Source organism: Eptatretus burgeri, chromosome 13 (genome assembly GCF_056783735.1).
Source record: "Eptatretus burgeri isolate ZD-2024b chromosome 13, Ebu_testis_v1, whole genome shotgun sequence".
NCBI lineage: Eukaryota > Metazoa > Chordata > Myxini > Myxiniformes > Myxinidae > Eptatretus > Eptatretus burgeri.
In genome coordinates, this window is record NC_140973.1 from 78,867,563 (window position 1) to 78,885,296 (window position 17,734).

The following is a 17,734-nucleotide window of genomic DNA, read 5'->3' on the forward strand; positions in this document are numbered from 1 at the left end:
CCCTCCTCAAAATCCTGGTGGCGTTTAATCAAATCTGTTTCTGGTGTATGTTCCCCCTCCATCCCCTCCCTTACCTCAAATGGCCGCACTGCTGATTCCACACGTTATAAAGCTGAATGTCTAAACTCGGTGTTTGCAGCTAAATCTTGTGTCCCAAACCCATCACTATCTCTACCCACTTTACCCAGTCGCACCCAACTGTCCCTGGACTCTGTATCCTTTTCTCCTGACAAGGTGGAGAGCTTGCTTTCAAACCTCGAGTCAGATTCTGCAACCGGTCCAGACGGCATCAGCCCACGTGTCCTCAAAGCCTGCTCTTCTGCTCTTGCTCACCCTCTCTCTGTTCTATTCACCCTCTCATTTTCCCAAGGTCATCTGCCATCTGCTTGGAAATCTGCCAACATCACTGCCCTGCATATAAAGGTGCAAAAACAGATCCCTGTAACTATAGACCAATCAGCCTTCTCCCAATCATCAGCAAGGTTATGGAATCCATCATCGCTTCAGACATGAAATCCTTCCTCTTCTCCAATGGCTTGATTTCCAATCATCAATTTGGTTTCAGACCAGGTCACTCTACCCTAGATATGCTGCTACTGCTCTCCCATCAATGGATGGAGGTCCTCAATGCCAGACAGGAAATCCGAGCCGTATCCCTGGACATATCACGTGCTTTTGACACAGTCTGGCACCCTGCCCTACTCACCAAACTCTCTTCCCATGGTATTCAAGGTCATCTCCACTCATGGCTCGCAGACTTCCTCTCCTGTCGCAGTCAACGTGTGGCCCTAAATGGAGTTCTTTCATCCCCTCTTCCTGTGCAGGCTGGAGTTCCTCAAGGTAGCGTTCTGGGCCCTGTTCTTTTCTGGTTTTCATCAATGATCTCTCAGACTCTCTGGAAAATCCTCTATTTCCCTTTGCCCGTGACTCCACCCTCTGCCGTACCATCTGTCATCCCTCAGACCGGCAAGCAGCAGCTTCTTCGCTCACTGCAGATCTGGATAAAATCACAAACTGGTCCAACACGTGGAACATGTCTTTCAATCCAGACAAATCTCACACTCTCACTATGTCTCTTTGAAAGGACCGTTTACAAAACCCCCCCATCCACTTTCTCAACAATCCTCTGGAAGAAGTCTTTTCTTTCAAGCTTCTGGGTCTCACTATCTGCCATGACCTTTCCTGGGAAAGTCACATTTCCAACCTTGCCTCAAAAGCCAGTCGCCGACTGGGAATCCTCCGTCGTGCAAAGTCCTTCCTCGGCCCTCTTGAGCTCCTGACCACTTACAAAGCTTTTGTCCGTAGCCTGATGGAGTACTGCTCTCCCCTCTGGGCTGGTGCTCCTGAGTCCCACCTTTCTCGACTTCACGCTGTCGAAACCAGGGCTTTTAAGATCATTGGCATCTCCCGCAATGAAGCTGAGTCTTTGGGCCTCTCACTCAATCACCGCAGGTTGGTCGGTGGTCTTTCTGTCTTCTACCGACTCCTCTCCAGCCTTGCCCCCCCTGCTCTCTCTGCGATTTGTCCCAACCACATTTCCACAGGGCGCTCAAGGTCTGCCAACAACCCCCTTCTGGTAAAACTACCAAAATCACGAATCACTGCTCATCTTCACTCTTTCATTCCTCTTTTTTCCCGCCTTTGGAATAAACTTCCTCACTCTATTCTTTCCCATTCTTCCCTCCAGGCTTTCAAAACAGCTGTTCACCACCACCTCTTATCTTCCCCCATCCAAATCCTCGATCTTTTCTACCCCCGATAATCCACCCAAGCCCACTTCCTTCAATTCTCCTGCTTTCCTTCCTGAAAGTCCCTTTAATGTCCATCTTCCCCTCGCCATGTTCCCCGTCCCATCCCCATCCCTCTCCCTTCCACAGTTCACCTGTGTCTGTTCCCCAATGTTTTGTCCCTTCCACTCCCGCCCCTCTTGTCTCATGCCTCCTTGCTGTGAGTTGTGTGTTAGCTCTCATACGAGCCTCGACCAAGGTATACAAAAAAAAAAAAAAAAAAAAAAAAAAAAAACATACACATTGGGATGAAGTGGATGGGTAGCTGCCAAAAAAACCTTTTAAGAGGAAAGACAAAAGGAGAGGCAAAGTCAATAAAGGTTTTTGGAAGACCATTCTGAAACCGTGATTTCAGTGGCTGACATAAAGAACCATTCTGAAGACCACGTGTTCAAAGGCAATACTACAAAGATGGTTCTGAAGACCAGTTTTGTATTTACAAGGTAACTCAAAGTACTCTACCAGTAATTGCCTCTAGATTCTCAGTATGTGTTCCAGACCTGTCACTCCATGAACCGTTCCACTCCACCTTCCCCCAGGGATTGCGTAGACGAACGAGTGACACCGGCTCTCCTCTCACGCTCACCTGCAAAGAGTAATATCCTGAGTTTAACCTGCTGTCGCAGGTTTAACCAGTTGTGGTTTATCATGGAATCAACTTGTGTACATCGCTCTTTCATCATTTCATAACTACAGCATCGATGGCAGCTATCAAAGCGTTGGCATTCCGTAAGTGGAATGGCATTTTGAAATGATGATGTCATGAGGGGTGAATCGTCTTTGGGAGGTGACAGAGTGTAGATTTCACTTGAAGGTCCACAGAATTATAATTTTTTTAAACGTTTTTTTTGATGTGATGATATTGATTTGCAAGTAATGAACAAAGAACTGAACGTGGTTGTTAACTGTAATAATCTTTTGAGGTGTTAAAGTTTTAAAAGTCAACCTGGCGGGTATCGCCCCAAAAAATTGCAGAAAACCTCCACGGTCATTGCGTCATCTGTGTGACGTCATAGTCAGTACGATTGTCTCAGCATGCAAAGGATAATGGCCAAACAGCTCACTTCAGAGTCATCGAAAAGTGAATTTGAATGATTTTCTGATCAAGAATCCTCAGATTACGACGATAGTCAAAATCAGGATGTAGAAGGTGCTGTCAGACCATACATATATTAACCCGAGGTGGAAATTGAGGGTGACATCGTTCATGAAATACTTGTCGTTCACTACATTCGGGACGATGACGTCGAAGAAAGTCTTGGCAATAACAACTGGTGAGTGGTAAAATAGAGCCAGAACGCGGTAAATGTGGAGTTTAGTGGTATTTTGATGCAATTACTTCTCTGTAATTGTTGTAGTAACTAGAACGGTACTTGGTACAGCGCATACCTCAACAAAGCTGAACAGGTTACGTTTTGTATTCCACTCCGATAGGCCGGATCTGGATCCGGACCTGAACCAAAATCTAATCGGCTTGTTGTTGTCACCTAAACAACTCATCCACCAAATCTGTCACAATTCATCAACAACTTTTTGAGATATCATTCTAGATATTGTTTTGGCTCCATCTCTCAATGGTGAAGAATTACACGTGTTCAATATATTAATGGTGAAATGAGCCTGGTGTGGCTTAGTGGTTAAGGCGGTGGCTTGGGATCCTTGGGGTCCTGAGTTTGAGCCCCGCTGGTTGCTGAGTTAGCATCAGGGGGGTTGACTCAGCTTGTCATCCTTCTGAAGGTCGGCAAAATGAGCACCAGTATACTGGTAATTATCCCTGCAGGGTCGAAGGCGACTAAAGGATTGGTGTCAGGAAGGGCATCCGGCTGTAAAAACATTGCCACAAGAAAGGGTACCATGATTGGAGCCCGCAAAAAAAGCTGACCCCTGCTCAGGGATAAAGGCTTTCAAATGGTGTGATGATGAATACATTAATGGTAAAAACAAATTGCTTCATCTAAATTCAATCATTGCTCTTCTTCAGACGCGTGATCTCATTCGCAAATGAAACCAACTGAACACATTTAGAAACGATTGCATCACTCTGAGTGATCATTCCGATGACGTCATTACAGGGATTCCGACAGCTGCCTGGTCTTGACGATACACTGCACCACCTTTACTTTTTCAAATGTAGTTTGTAGTAACTGAAAAAAACCAACGAGATAGATAGCATCCTGGGATCAAGACGTGAAATATGGGGGAGTGGTATGTCTTCATCGAGCGTTACGGAATATTTTAAGGGATGTTTGTTGAAGTGTTACGGAGTGTTACAGGTGGGTGTGGGTGTCAGATTGTTCATACATTGTGCACAGTGTTTCTCTAGCCTTGAAAGTTTGTGCCTACCTGTCTGCGTGCCCGGCCTGCGCCAGCCCAGCGGAGATCGTCCGCAAACAACAGGCATTAAAATGTGAAAGTTGTTTGTTGTTGTCAAATGATGCACCATGGTCATTGGGATTAAACATAATTTCAACAATTCATCGTTTTCTCCATTTCTGTAGATTATCTATCTGCTTGGCACCTACAAGCGACATGTATATTAATATTAGCCCTGCTTACGGAGGTAGTACTGTATGTCTGATACAGCTGTACCTGTACGTACATCTGATATGGCTGCACTTGTACGTTTGTCTGATACGGCTGTACTTGTACGTATGTCTGATATGGCTGTACCTGTACGTATGTCTGATACGGCTGTACCTGTACGTATGTCTGATATGGCTGTACCTGTACATATGTCTGATACAGCTGTACCTGTACGTATGTCTGATATGGCTGTACCTGTACGTATGTCTGATATGGCTGTACCTGTACGTATGTCTGATACGGCTCTACCTGTACGTTTGTCAGATATGGCTGTATCTGTACGTTTGTCTGATACAGCTGTACCTGTACGTTTGTCAGATATGGCTATACCTGTACATATATCTGATACGGCTGTACCTGTACGTATGTCTGATACGGCTGTACCTGTACGTATATCTGATACGGCTGTACCTGTACGTATGTCTGATACGGCTGTACCTGTACGTTTATCTGATACGGCTGTACCTGTACGTATATCTGATACGGCTGTACCTGTACGTATGTCTGATACGGCTGTACCTGTACGTTTATCTGACAACTAATGTAGAAAGTTACTGATTGAAACAAAAGCGGTGGCGATCATGGCCGATGCTAAATAGAAATGCGGTAAATCAATAATACCACTTACACTTACCCTCAGACTCTCACGCATTCCGCAGCTCATCTGTCCATTTCCTTATTTTCCATGAGACTAGAATAATCTCTAATCTTCATGGGGACCGCATCAGTTTTCGATCGTTTCAATTTACTCATCCCAAACTGGGAACACATGTCCGTGTCAGATGAACCATCTTCACAACGGGCGCTGAAAATGACGCTTGAAGCAGTTGGGCCGCGCCACTTTCCTCTGGTAAGTTTTACCTTGGCTGTCCAAATTTTCCTCACAGCTCGATTTTTTGGGAAAACATCCACACTCACACCATCTTCGGTTCCATTGCTACAAACAGCAACAACACATCTATCGCGCATTCTCTACTTTTTCAGAGTGTTTGTAAGCCGCATGTAAACACAAGCCCCGAAGCAAAAGTAGCCTCGAGATGACGTGGCGGGTCACGTGAGATATATATATATATATATATATATATATATATATATATATATATATATATATATATATATATATATATATATATATATATATATGACGTAATCACGTCGTCATATTTTGGGAAGTTGGGGCCGAGCGAGCGTACAAGGACACCAAGAAACATCAAAATCTTCATTTCACAATATTTATTCAAAAAAGGAACAACAAATAAGTGTTAAGTGAAGCCATGCTGGAATTAATTCACGAAACCGAACAAGATTTTCTCATTCTGTGAACCTTTGCAGTGAAATCACCACGAATGAAGTAAATCTCAATCAGGGTTATCCTTACTAGAATGCACGAACTGGTGTTTGTTTGTTTGTCGCACTACTACTCCTACAGTTCTGGGCCAATTTCAAGCAGACTTGCTACAGAGGATCAGCATAACCCCAGTTAATGTATAGGGGTGTTTTTTATCTTTGCCAGTGAACTTGGTGGGTGGTGAGGGGGGTGAGGGAGGGAGGAAGGGAGGAAGGGATGCAAATTCTCTATGTAAATGTGTATCATGTAGCGCCACCTCCAGGTAGTGGAGGGTATAACAAGTCTCCACCATTTATAGTGCAGCATTCCTGTCCCCACGTTTTCCAGTGTCGTGAGGTGTTTTTAAGTATAAGCAGTCGGTATGTTTTTCTTTCATGCATGGAACCCCAGATATTTTGTTTTTTGCGTATACAGTGCTGTCAGTAGCCTATACACTGCCCAAATAAAGGTACGTGTCAGAAGAACGTGTTGCATGCTTGGAGCAAGATTTCCCATAGGGTGGGCACTCTGTTAGTAATAATAACAGTGTTTAAAAAAACTGGAATGTGATTACAGATTTGCTTGATAAGAGGGACCGAGATTAATAAAACTTGAGTTCAGAAGATTTTCACTTCAATGAATGTGTTCGCTGTATCTCTGAGGCAGCTCGCATGAAATCCCAACAAAGAGTTGAAATCCCAACACCACCACCTCTTATCTTCTCCCATCCAAAACCATGATCTTTTCTACCCCGTTAATCCACCCCAAACCCACCTCCCTGCCCCCCCCCCTTGTTGTCTGTTAGCTCTCATACAAGCCTCGACAATGTATACCAATTTTTTTTTTAAGTGATATATATATATATATATATATATATATATATATATATATATATATATATTTATGTATATATATATATATATTTATGTATATATATATATATATATTTTTTTTTTTGTGAGTGGACATTGAAAAGGTATGTTGTGGGTAAAGCACAACCTGCGTTGGGTCAGGAAATGTAGCGAGGTCATGGTTTATAAAGGGAGACTCCATGCACTTATTTATTATTTCGTATGCAGCCTGCGGCTGCTGGTTGCATCATTACTGTGAGCGTGGCAGTGCTGAGGCAGTGCCCCGTTTCTAGTAAGCTGGTACTCATTTTACTGACCTCAGAAGGATGACAGGCTGAGTCAACCCACCTGGTGTTGTTTCACGGCCGACAGGGGCTCAAACTCTAGATCCTAACATCTTAAGCCAGCCACCTTCACGGCGAAGCCAACACCAGGTTTAGTTGCACTTATTAGCCATGCCAAGTACAGAGACATGACAGAAGTAAAGAAACTCCTTAAATTTATTCCTTTCATCTGTATAAAGCAAGTTTTACTCGGTGATTTGAACTAATATTCAACTTTTTCATTTGCAGAAACGAGTTCCTGGGTCTTGTATGACAATCAACTATGCCTCGAACCCAGGGGGCACACGACTTTTCCGATTTTCAAAGAGGACGAATTGTTGGCCAATCGGAACGTGGAGTCAGCCAGCATCAGATAGCTCAGAACCTTGGCATTCTACTTCCTACAGTCAATCGGGTGATTGTGCAATTCACCAGCGAAGTCAAGGAATCCACAGCTTCCCGTTCTGGTCGATCTGGGCCCTCAGAAAGGTGTCTTTGAGCTGTCAAGCGGTCCATTGAAAAAAACTCTCTGTTGCAAGGCAGCAGATGTTGCAGAGGAGGTCCAAGTTAGCTCAAGAACTGCCATGCAGTACCTTCATCAACTGGGCTACTATGGGAGAGCAGCTTGGAGAAAACCTCTTCTTAGACCTGCCAACATTCAAAGGAGAAAGAAGTGGGCTGACGAGATGGCCAACAGACCCTTGGAGTTTTGGTAAACTGTTATTTTTTCAGATGAGTCCCAATTTGATCAATTTTCTGACAGTAGACACATATGGGTCTGGAGACTTCCCAGTCAAGAGTTCTCTTTGAACCGATTGCAGCGAACTGTCAAACACAGTGGTTTTTCAGTGATGGTGTGGGGAGCAATCTGGAGTGCTGGTCGGTCAGAGCTTGTGGAGTGTGTTGGCAACATCAACTCGAGGATACATATTTCTATCCTTGAGGATGGACTTCTCCCTGTCTTCTCCACTGGTCAGATGGTCAGAAACACTCTGCTCATGGAAGGTGGAGCTCCATGCCACACTGCAAAAAAGACCAAAGAATGGCATGACAGAAATGGGATCAAGCGACTTCCATGGCCAAGTCAGTCTCCTGACGTGAATCCCATTGAACACCTCTGGGCCACATTGGATCGAGCTGTGCGGAAAAAGTCCAGGAAACCAACATCACCGGCAGAATTGCTAAACCTTTTGTGTGAAGCCTGGGCAGAAATCCAACAAGAAAAAATTTTGGAATTCATTAGTTCTCTGTCTGAAAGAGTAAAAGCATTGGAATCTGAAAATGGCAAGTTTACCAAATACTAGTGCATGTATTGACATAGATCAAATGTTCAAGAAATAAATTATTTTAAAATCATGGTGTCTATTTACTTCTGTCATGTCTCTGTACTTTCTCAACACTGTTCATCTATATTTTCAGTGAATTATCCCCCCCCCACCCCCAACTCTAATTTTACTCTTCCTCAATCTCCTCCAATGGTTTATCAAAAGCCTTTATGTACAATCATTACCTGTAAACCTCTGAAGTGTGCTCACCATGAGTAAATGTTTCATTGCTCTTTCATGAACGTTGCCAGGTATGTTTTAAAAACACGAACTTCGAAACATTTCACCACAATAACTTTCATATCAAGTTGCTGTAATGTATGGTGATGTATGCTGTCTTGTTTACCGTGGCATATTCATGTGGTGATGTCATGGGAGCAGGTTATGTAAAATGGCGTTTACCTTTGAGTGCTGAATTAAATGGTGTTTACCTTTCCCACAGCTGTGATGGAGTATGAGTGACCGAGAATCAACCCCATAGGGCTGAGCTCCTCCATACATTGCTAAACAACAAAAATGACAAAAAAACAACAGCACATTCATAAATAATAATAACACTAAGAGTAATATGAATAATCTTCATTGTCAAATTCAAAACATCACACAGATAAAGAAAGCATCAAAAATCAATTTAAAGAAGAGAGAGAGAAATAGACAGACAAATATATATATATATATATATATATATATATATATATATATATAAATACATATATATATATATATATATATATATATATATATATATATATATATATATATATATATATATATATATATATATATATATATATATATATATATATATATATATATATATATATATATATATATTGTTGCGAATTCGCGCCTGCCGGCGTGCGAAAGGCCACGTGACTCGAATCGCGGCACATCGCCCACCGGACGGACAATTCTGTCGTGACCCTCTCAGACTAACGCCGGGAGCTAGTCATGGGTGGGCCTTTCGGCCTCACCACGATCGTGCCAATCGGCCACCCGCGTGGGATAGGGTTGTTCGCCAAACTCGACCTACCTAAGTACCCACGCGGAGGGTAGACCGGGCGATCGCACCTCGCCGCAGGTCAACTCCAGACACGAACCGCTTAAGCGATCCGTTCCGTACTATCGGGATAACCGAGCGGTGTTATCGTCGGCCTCAACGGTTCCGATTAATTAATTATCAGGCGTATTAAGCCCACTACCAACCCTTTTACGTGAAGCAAGATGGAGATTCAATTAAAGAAAAGACAAAGCGAAACGGGAAAACAGTTCAACATGATGCACATTTATTCCGCGGCACACGGAGAGCACACATATACAGCCAAACAGAATGCACATATATCAAATGCTACAAAAGAAACAATGACGCAGAGATACTACCGACTACACGAGCACACGGCAACACTTAAACAGTTTTACTTCACAGATGGCGCCAACAACACATTTACTCAAAAGCAAAAGAAAAGGCCACCCTCAAAGACAAGGGGGCAGATGGGGCCTGTGGGCCAATATTTGTGCGGGACCTGAAGGAGCGGTCAGGTCCGCGAGACCGGGTGGGTCCTACCCGCGTCTTCGTGATGAGCTGCAAATGTGGCAGCGCGGCGGTGCCCCGACTTCGTGCTCCTTCGCGGGTTTTGTTGGCACCGCTTGGAGTGGGGTGAGAACGGGGCCCCGTTTTCGCACTATCTCAGCGCGGGGGTAAAAGGGGGGGGGGAATTGTTGATGCTCTGCGGAAAGAGTATAGCTGGCTTGCTTGGGTCCCGTGACGAGCGATTCCACCGCGACCTCGTCGCCGACCGCCGTCTTCCTTGCCTCGGACCCGAGCTCCTCGGACTCTTCCCCCAATTCTCCTCAGCCGACTGCCGAAAACCACCGCGGGACGCCCTCGCCTCCCGACTCCACTCCGGTCTTCCAAACTGACTTTGCCCAGATTCACCTTGTGCTCGGCACTTTGTAGGCCGGCAGGAGAACCCATATGCAAATTTCCGGATCCGGATGAGCTTGGGGGCGGAGTCACGCTCGCCCATTGGACGGAGAAAAAGGGGCGTGAATCTCCCCTGATCCTAGAATTTGCATATCTCGATTCCACACAGACGCGCCTGGAGGCGGGGCCAAACCGCCCCGCGCTTGCTGATTGGACGGATCAGAAGTGGGCGTGTAGCATTCCTGATCCGAATTCTCCTCGGAAAGGCCGCATTTTGCACTCGCGGCTCGGCGCGTATCTTGTACGAGCCCAGGACAGCCCGACGCTCGGTGCTCACAGGTGGTGCGGGAATGGCCGCAGAAGGAGAGAGGTGAAGGTGGTGGAGGGTTTATGGTGGTGGTTTATGGCCATGGTGCCGTTTGGAATGGCATTGATGCGATGTTTGCGGGAGCGAGTTGTGAAGGTAAAGATCGTGGCTGTTGGCGTTGTTGTTGTTGTGTGATGGTTGGAGCGTGGTTGGTTCAAAATAAAGATAGAACAGAAAACGGCTATCTCAAAGCGTCGCAGCCCGAATGAATCACATTTATTCCCTCTAAACAACGGGTTTGGGGCTAACTACACATGTACTTACAGAGATATCTCACCTATGGGACCTGAATGGTGGTTTGCGAATTTCCACAACCGCAACAATATGTAGAGAGAGAGCGAGAGAGAGAGCGAGAGAGCGAGAGAGCGAGAGAGCGAGAGAGCGAGAGAGCGAGAGAGCGAGAGAGCGAGAGAGCGAGAGAGCGAGAGAGCGAGAGAGCGAGAGAGCGAGAGAGCGAGAGAGCGAGAGAGCGAGAGAGCGAGAGAGCGAGAGAGCGAGAGAGCGAGAGAGCGAGAGAGCGAGAGAGCGAGAGAGCGAGAGAGAGAGAGAGAGAGAGAGAGAGAGAGAGAGAGAGAGAGAGAGAGAGAGAGAGAGAGAGAGAGAGAGAGAGAGAGAGAGAGAGAGAGAGAGAGAGAGAGATAGATAGATGCTTTGCAATACATCTCCTTCCGATATGTGATATTGTCTAAATCCAAAATGGTATAATTCTGTGATAAATTGATGAACCGTCTTGAAACTTGAACTTGTTCTGTAACTTATCATAATAAAGCCAGGTACCTAGTTTCAGTTGAATATGTTAAAGTGTATTGGGAAGAGTCTGAAAAACCACAGGTGGGAAGGATAGACGGGAGCGCAGAGAGCAAAGCTGTAGTTTCCTCCGGTGAAACCGGGAGGGGACGGATAACAAGGAGCTGATACTCTCGGTCCAACACCTTGTGGGTGGTATGAGGAATTGATATGTGTAATGTGAAAGCCAAATCTTGAACGGTTTTTGAAATATTGTGAACACAAGCTGAGATGGTTGCAATGGCAACATAATTCAGCCAATCACAGCCAGGGTTTTAGTAATAGGTTGAGATAATGTCATGACGCATAGATATCTGCAATATGAAAGTTAAATGTTCAACGGTTTTTGAAATATTGTGAACACAAAAGTTAATGGACAGATGATCGGTCAGTCGGAGCTCAATTTGATATCCCCTGTCACTGACCTTGTTTGGGAGGACAAGTAAAGTGTCATCGTATACACAGCGCACAAAGTGAGATTTGTTCAGAAGTATAATTTCTGATTCAATCCTTAGATTACACAGGGACATTTAAATCGATGGTAAAGGGTTTTATCACGTGACCAAAGATGGGTGGTAACATCTCAATATCTTCCCACCATCAAATCATTAATCCTTGACATCAGGATTATTATAAATTGATTATAACATTTGAATTTGTTCATATGAGAACTTTAAACAGATATTGAATGTATTTAAATGAGGTTTTAAACTGCGATGTGAAGGTTTCTTGTTGGGATGTCATTGTATCTGTATGCGCTCCATCATCCTCCTTGCACCGCTCAATTCCTCGCCAAGTCTTAGACATCTTGTGCAGCATTTGCCGAGTCACCTGTGCGAAAAAGACCACGACGGCCACGCACAATTCTTCAATCGTCCGATACCAGATTGTCGACACTTTCTCCATGATGAAGGACCACGAAGAGTTGCCTCGAGTCATTAGATCCGGACGACGTGGTGGCCACTCGAGAAATTTAACAGGGGTGAAGCGGCTTTCAGGCTGCCCGATACTGTTTGACATGAGCACCTCCATTAATTACATTCCATTTTTTTTTGTATACCTTGTCGAGGCTCGTGTGAGAGCTAACACACAATGCACAGCAAGGGGGGCATGAGACAACAGGGGTGTGAGTGGGAAGGACAAAACAGTGGGGAACAGAGACATTAGGAGATCTGTGGAAGGGAAAGCGATGGGGTGGGGAGCATGGGGAATGCAAGATGGACAGTACATGGACTTTCAGGAAGGAAAGCAGGGAATTTGAAGGAGGTGGGCTTGGGTGGATTAACGGGGGTAGAAAAGATCGAGGATTTGGATGTGGGATGATAAGAGGTGGTGGTGAACAGCTGTTTTGAAGGCCTGGAGGGAAGAATGGGATTGAATAGAGTGAGGGACTTTATTCCAAAGGCGGGGAAAAAGAGGAATGAAAGAGTGAAGGTGAGCAGTTATTCGTGATTTTGGTAATTTTACTAGAAGGGGGTTGTTGGCAGACCTTGAGCGCCCTGCGGAAATGTGGTGGGGACAAATCGCAGAGAGAGCAGGGGGGGAGGCTGGGAGGAGACGGTAGCAGACAAAGACCACCGACCAGCCTGCGATGAGAGAGTGAGACGCCCAAAGACTCAGCCTCATTGCGGGAGATGCCAATGATCTGAAATGCCTTGGTTTCCACAGCGTGAAACCGAGAAAGGTGGGAGGCAGGAGCACCAGCCCAGAGTGGAGAGCAGTACTCCAGGCTGCGGAAACAAGCTTTGTAAGTGGTCACGAGCTCAGGTGGGCCGAGGAAGGACTTTGCACAATGGAGGATTCCCAGTCGGTGACTGGCTTTGGAGGCGAGGTTTGAGATGTGGCTTTCCCAGGAAAGGTCATGACAGATTGTGAGACCCATAAGCTTGAAAGAAAGGACTTCTTCCAGAGGATTGTTGAGAAAGTGGATGGGGGGCGGGTTTTCTAAACGGTCCTTTCGGAGAGACATAGTTAGAGTGTGAGATTTGTCTGGATTGAAAGACATGTTCCACGTGTTGGACCAGTTTGTGATTTTATCCAGATCTGCAGTGAGCGAAGAAGCTGCTGCTTGCCTGTATGAGGAATGACCGATGGTACGGCAGAGGGTGGAGTCATCAGCAAAGACATATAGAGGATTTTCCAGAGAGTCCGAGAGATCATTGATGAAAACCAGAAAAAGAACAGGGCCCAGAACGCTACCTTGAGGAACTCCAGCCTGGGCAATAAGAGGGGATGAAAGAACTCCATTTAGGGCCACACGTTGACTGCGACAGGAGAGGAAGTCTGTGAGCCATGAGTGGAAATGGCCTTGGATACCATTGGAAGAGTGTTTGGTGAGCAGGGCAGGGTGCCAGACCGTGTCAAAGCACTTGATATGTCCAGGGATACAGCTCGGATTTCATGTCTGGCATTGAGGACTTCCATCCATTGTTGGGAGAGAAGAAGCAGCACATCCAGGGTAGAGTTACCTGGTCTGAAACCAAATTGATGATCGGAAATCAAGCCATTGGAGAAGAGGAAGGATTTAATGTCTGAAGCGATGAAAGATTCCTCAACCTTGCTGATGATTGGGAGAAGGATGATTGGTCTGTAGTTGCAGGGATCTGTTTTTGCAATTTTTTTATGCAGGGCAGTGATGTTTGCTGATTTCCAAGCAGATGGCAGATGACATTGAGCAAATGAGAGGGTGAATAGAACAGAGAAACGGTGAGCAAGAGCAGAAGAGCAGGCTTTGAGGACACGTGGGCTGATGCCGTATGGACCGGTTGCAGAATCTGAGTCGAGGTTTTACAGCAAGCTCTCCACCTTGTCAGGAGAAAAGGACACAGAGTCCAGGGACAGTTGAGTGTGACTGGGTAAAGTGGTAAGAGAAAGCGATGGGTTTTGGACACAATATTTAGCTCCAAACACCGAGTTTAGGTATTCAGCCTTTTAACGTGCGGTATTAGCAGTGTGGCCATTTGGGGTAAGGGAGGGGATGGAGGGGAAACATACACCAGAAACAGATTTGATTAGATGCCACCCGGATTTGGAGGAGGGAGAGAGGTTCGAAAGTTCAGACTTGAGCTTAGAAAGATGTTGTTTTCTGGCTCTCCTGAGGGTAGATACATACTTGTTCCGAGCTTTATGGAAGGAACTGAGATTGCCCTCAGTTGGGTTTGCTTTCCATGAGGCAAAGGCAAGTTGTTTCAGGACAACTGCCTCGCCACAAGCTTCAGTAAACCAAGGGCTGGAGGAAAGGTAGGACAACTGAAGACGAGAGGGGATAAATCTGTGCATGAGGGAGAGCAAGTTTCTTTGAAAGAATTCCCAGGATGAGTTGATGTCGGAGAAAGTAGTGATAGGAGACCAGTCTATAAGTTTGAGGGCTGCTTGGAGACCCTGCCAGTCGGCTTGAGTGAAATGCCAGACTCGACGGTGGTGAGGTGGTTCTTTGATAACAGCCAGAGAGATGTCCACTTTGACAAGGACGTGGTCAGAAGAACCGATTGGAGCAGAGGAAGAGCAGCAGATATTGTCAGGGAAATTTGTCAAAATCAGATCCAGAAGAGATGGAGTACCATTGGTTGAGATCCGGGTCAGGAAGTCGACCGATTGAGTCAGTCCCAATGAGTCGCAGAAAGCTTTTGCTGAAGTGCCATGGCAGGTGAGAGAGGTACCCACACCTAGACAACTGGCGTGATGACAATTGAAGTCACCACATATGAGGAAAAAGAGAGTTTGGATGAGAAGATAGAAGATGGTCCATGTTTTCGGATAGTGAGGTGTAGATGGAGTCATCACTGTTAGGTGGACGGTACAGTACACATATAAACATGAGGTGGGAGTGGCGGGAAAGCCGTAGCCATAGGTATTCCTGGGGGTGTGGGGGAGTGAGGGCAGTGCATGGAGAGTGAGGAATAGAGTCTTTGATGAAGAGAGCAACACCTCCACCAGGACGAGGCTCAGGTCTGTCATACCGGAGGAGGGAGTAACCAGGGAGAGATACTTGGGAGTCAGATCCGTCTTTGGGGAGGAAAGTTTCTGTTCGGCAGATTTTGTCTGGTTTGTCAGTGGCAACCTGTATGGAAAGATCTGAAAGGTTTGAGCGAAGGCCCAGATATTTGAGGTCCACACTGTTTATGAAGAGGGAGGGGAGGAGGCTTTGGGTGCTGGGCCTGGGAGTGTAGGGGGAGGGTAGGACAAGGGATGAGGGGGGCAGCTAAGGAGGGTTGTTGAAAGAGTGTGGGGGATTGCAAAATAGCTAGGGGAGGGGCTGGATGAGGAGGAGAAAAGGGTCTGTGGTGCTGGGGGAGAGGGGGGACAAGAGAGGGGGAAGAAGGCAGTTGAGGATTTGAGGAGGTGGAGTGAAGAGATGGAGGTGAGAGGGCAGTGAAAGGAGGCAGCTTTGTGAATGAGAAGGTGGGGGGGGGCAACCTTGAGAAGGATGAGCGAGGGAGGTGAATGGTGGGAGAAAGGTGAGGGGGGAGTTTTTGAGAGAGGTGAGAGGGAGGCTTGGAGGGAGAAGAGTGTGATTGTTGCTTTGAGAGTGAGGGGTGAGAGGGGTGAGTTGGCACTGAAATTGGGAAAAAAAGAATAGTTGATGGTAAGCGAACATTCATACATTGCAAACTGGGGTTTTAAAAAGTTTTTGGTCAGAGATGTTATTTAACACAATTATTGATGGATGCAATAAACGCAAATTCAGAGAATGGAGCGAAGAAACACTGTAACGGTTGGATTTTTTCGGCAAGGTACGAAGGAGAGGTCGAATTGAGAGCAGTCTGTTGAAATAGTAGAAGAGTTGTGCATTATATGATACATAGTGGGGCAACTTAGCTAAATATAGCATAACAATTGTGCATTTTGTGAGGAAAGCATCAAATTTGGCACACAAGTAGCCTATCATATTATGAACAGATTTGGATATTGGGCCATCTCAAATTCAGCCGCTGATGGCTGTGGCAGCCATTTTCCACTGCCATCAAAAATTTTGAGATGGCCCAATATCCAAATCTGTTCATAATATGATAGGCTACTTGTGTGCCAAATTTGATGCTTTCCTCACAAAATGCACAATTGTTATGCTAAGTTGCCCCACAACAGTAAAGAGTACCACCTGTGTGAAAGAGGAAGATGAAGCATTATAAGAGATCGTTTTTATTATTATTACCTTCGCAAACTTTGTTGCGAAGGTTATGTTTTGATTGCTGTGTATTTATTTATTTATTTATTTGTGAATATGTGTGTTTGTTTGTTTGTTTGTTATTCGCATAACTCCAAAAAGTATTGAACTGAATCGCAGCAAATTTGGTGGGATGATTGGGTATCATCCGAGGACCATTTGATTAGATTTTGGGAGCGATCGGGTCAACGGTCAAGGTCAAGGTCATGAAAAGGTCAAAATCGTCTTTTTACCATAGCACGGTCAATTTGTATCCAATTTGCATGCAACTTATGCCAAAATGTTCATAATTCAATGCCCCCATCTTGTGATATGTGACATGACACAATGACGTAATAACCCTTATTAGCGGTTGGGAGTCAAAAGTCAGGGGGGGTCACGACATTGCAAAATGTGCGGTTTTAGTCATAACACGGTCAATTCTTATCCGATTTGCATGAAACCAACACTAAAATGTTGACTGTTCTGTTCCCCACACTCTAATACCAATTACAAAATTAAGAGTACAAAGGTCAAGGTCGAGGTCATGAAAAGGTCAAAATCGTCATTTTGCCATAGTGTGGTCGATTTTTATCCAATTTGCATGCAACCAATGCCAAAATGTGAATTCAATGCCCAATCTTGTGATATACGATATGACACAATGACGTCATTACCTTTGTTAGCGGTTTGGGTCAAAAGTCAGGGGGGTCAACGACCTTTATTATCATAACGCGGTCAATTCTTATACAATTTGCATGCAAGTAGATTCAAAATGTTTAGAATTCAATTCCCTATCCTGTGATGTGTAATATTTGACAGTGAATTTATTCCATGTTTCGTGTTTTGTCAAATGATGTATGTCGTTAGTTCAGACGAACTCTTATACGTCCTTTTCAGGCTAATATGTCCCTTTGGTTACCAGTTTGGGCATTGTACTTTTGCAGGATTATTTTTTGTATGAACCGTGCATTGTTAGTTTCTCAGTTGTTCTCAAATAATACAAAACAATTAACTGTTTTAATTGTACAATGAATGTTTGTTTGTTCACAATAAATAACTTATTTAGAAAAATAGAAACTCGTGTGTGCTAAATGCCCCTAAAATGCCAGAAAATAATTTCTTATAATGTGACCAGTTGTCATCAGATTGACTTGACAACGACACCCAAAAAGGTCAGGGAGTTCATACAGAAATTGTACAATGTACGTGAATCAGTGTCAAACAGCAGGAAATTTAATGTTTTTAAGCCATCATAACACATATGAGATGGAAGATGTGGTATGGGATTAAATACCCTCACAAACAACGGTTTCTG

General features: G+C 44.9%; 1 protein-coding gene across 4 annotated transcripts in view; it reads right to left on the reverse strand.

Moving 5' to 3' along the window:
• LOC147014876 (calpain-1 catalytic subunit-like) overlaps positions 1-17,734 on the reverse strand; it is a 181,907-nt gene that overhangs the window by 61,271 nt on the left and 102,902 nt on the right. For all 4 annotated transcript variants that reach the window (XM_085853294.1, XM_085853293.1, XM_085853295.1 and 1 more), the window contains 2 exons: positions 8,628-8,699; positions 2,288-2,373 (listed from right to left, as the gene is read on the reverse strand). In XM_085853294.1, the coding sequence (XP_085709420.1) occupies positions 2,288-2,373; positions 8,628-8,699 (158 nt within the window). The remainder of the gene's footprint in view (positions 1-2,287; positions 2,374-8,627; positions 8,700-17,734) is intronic.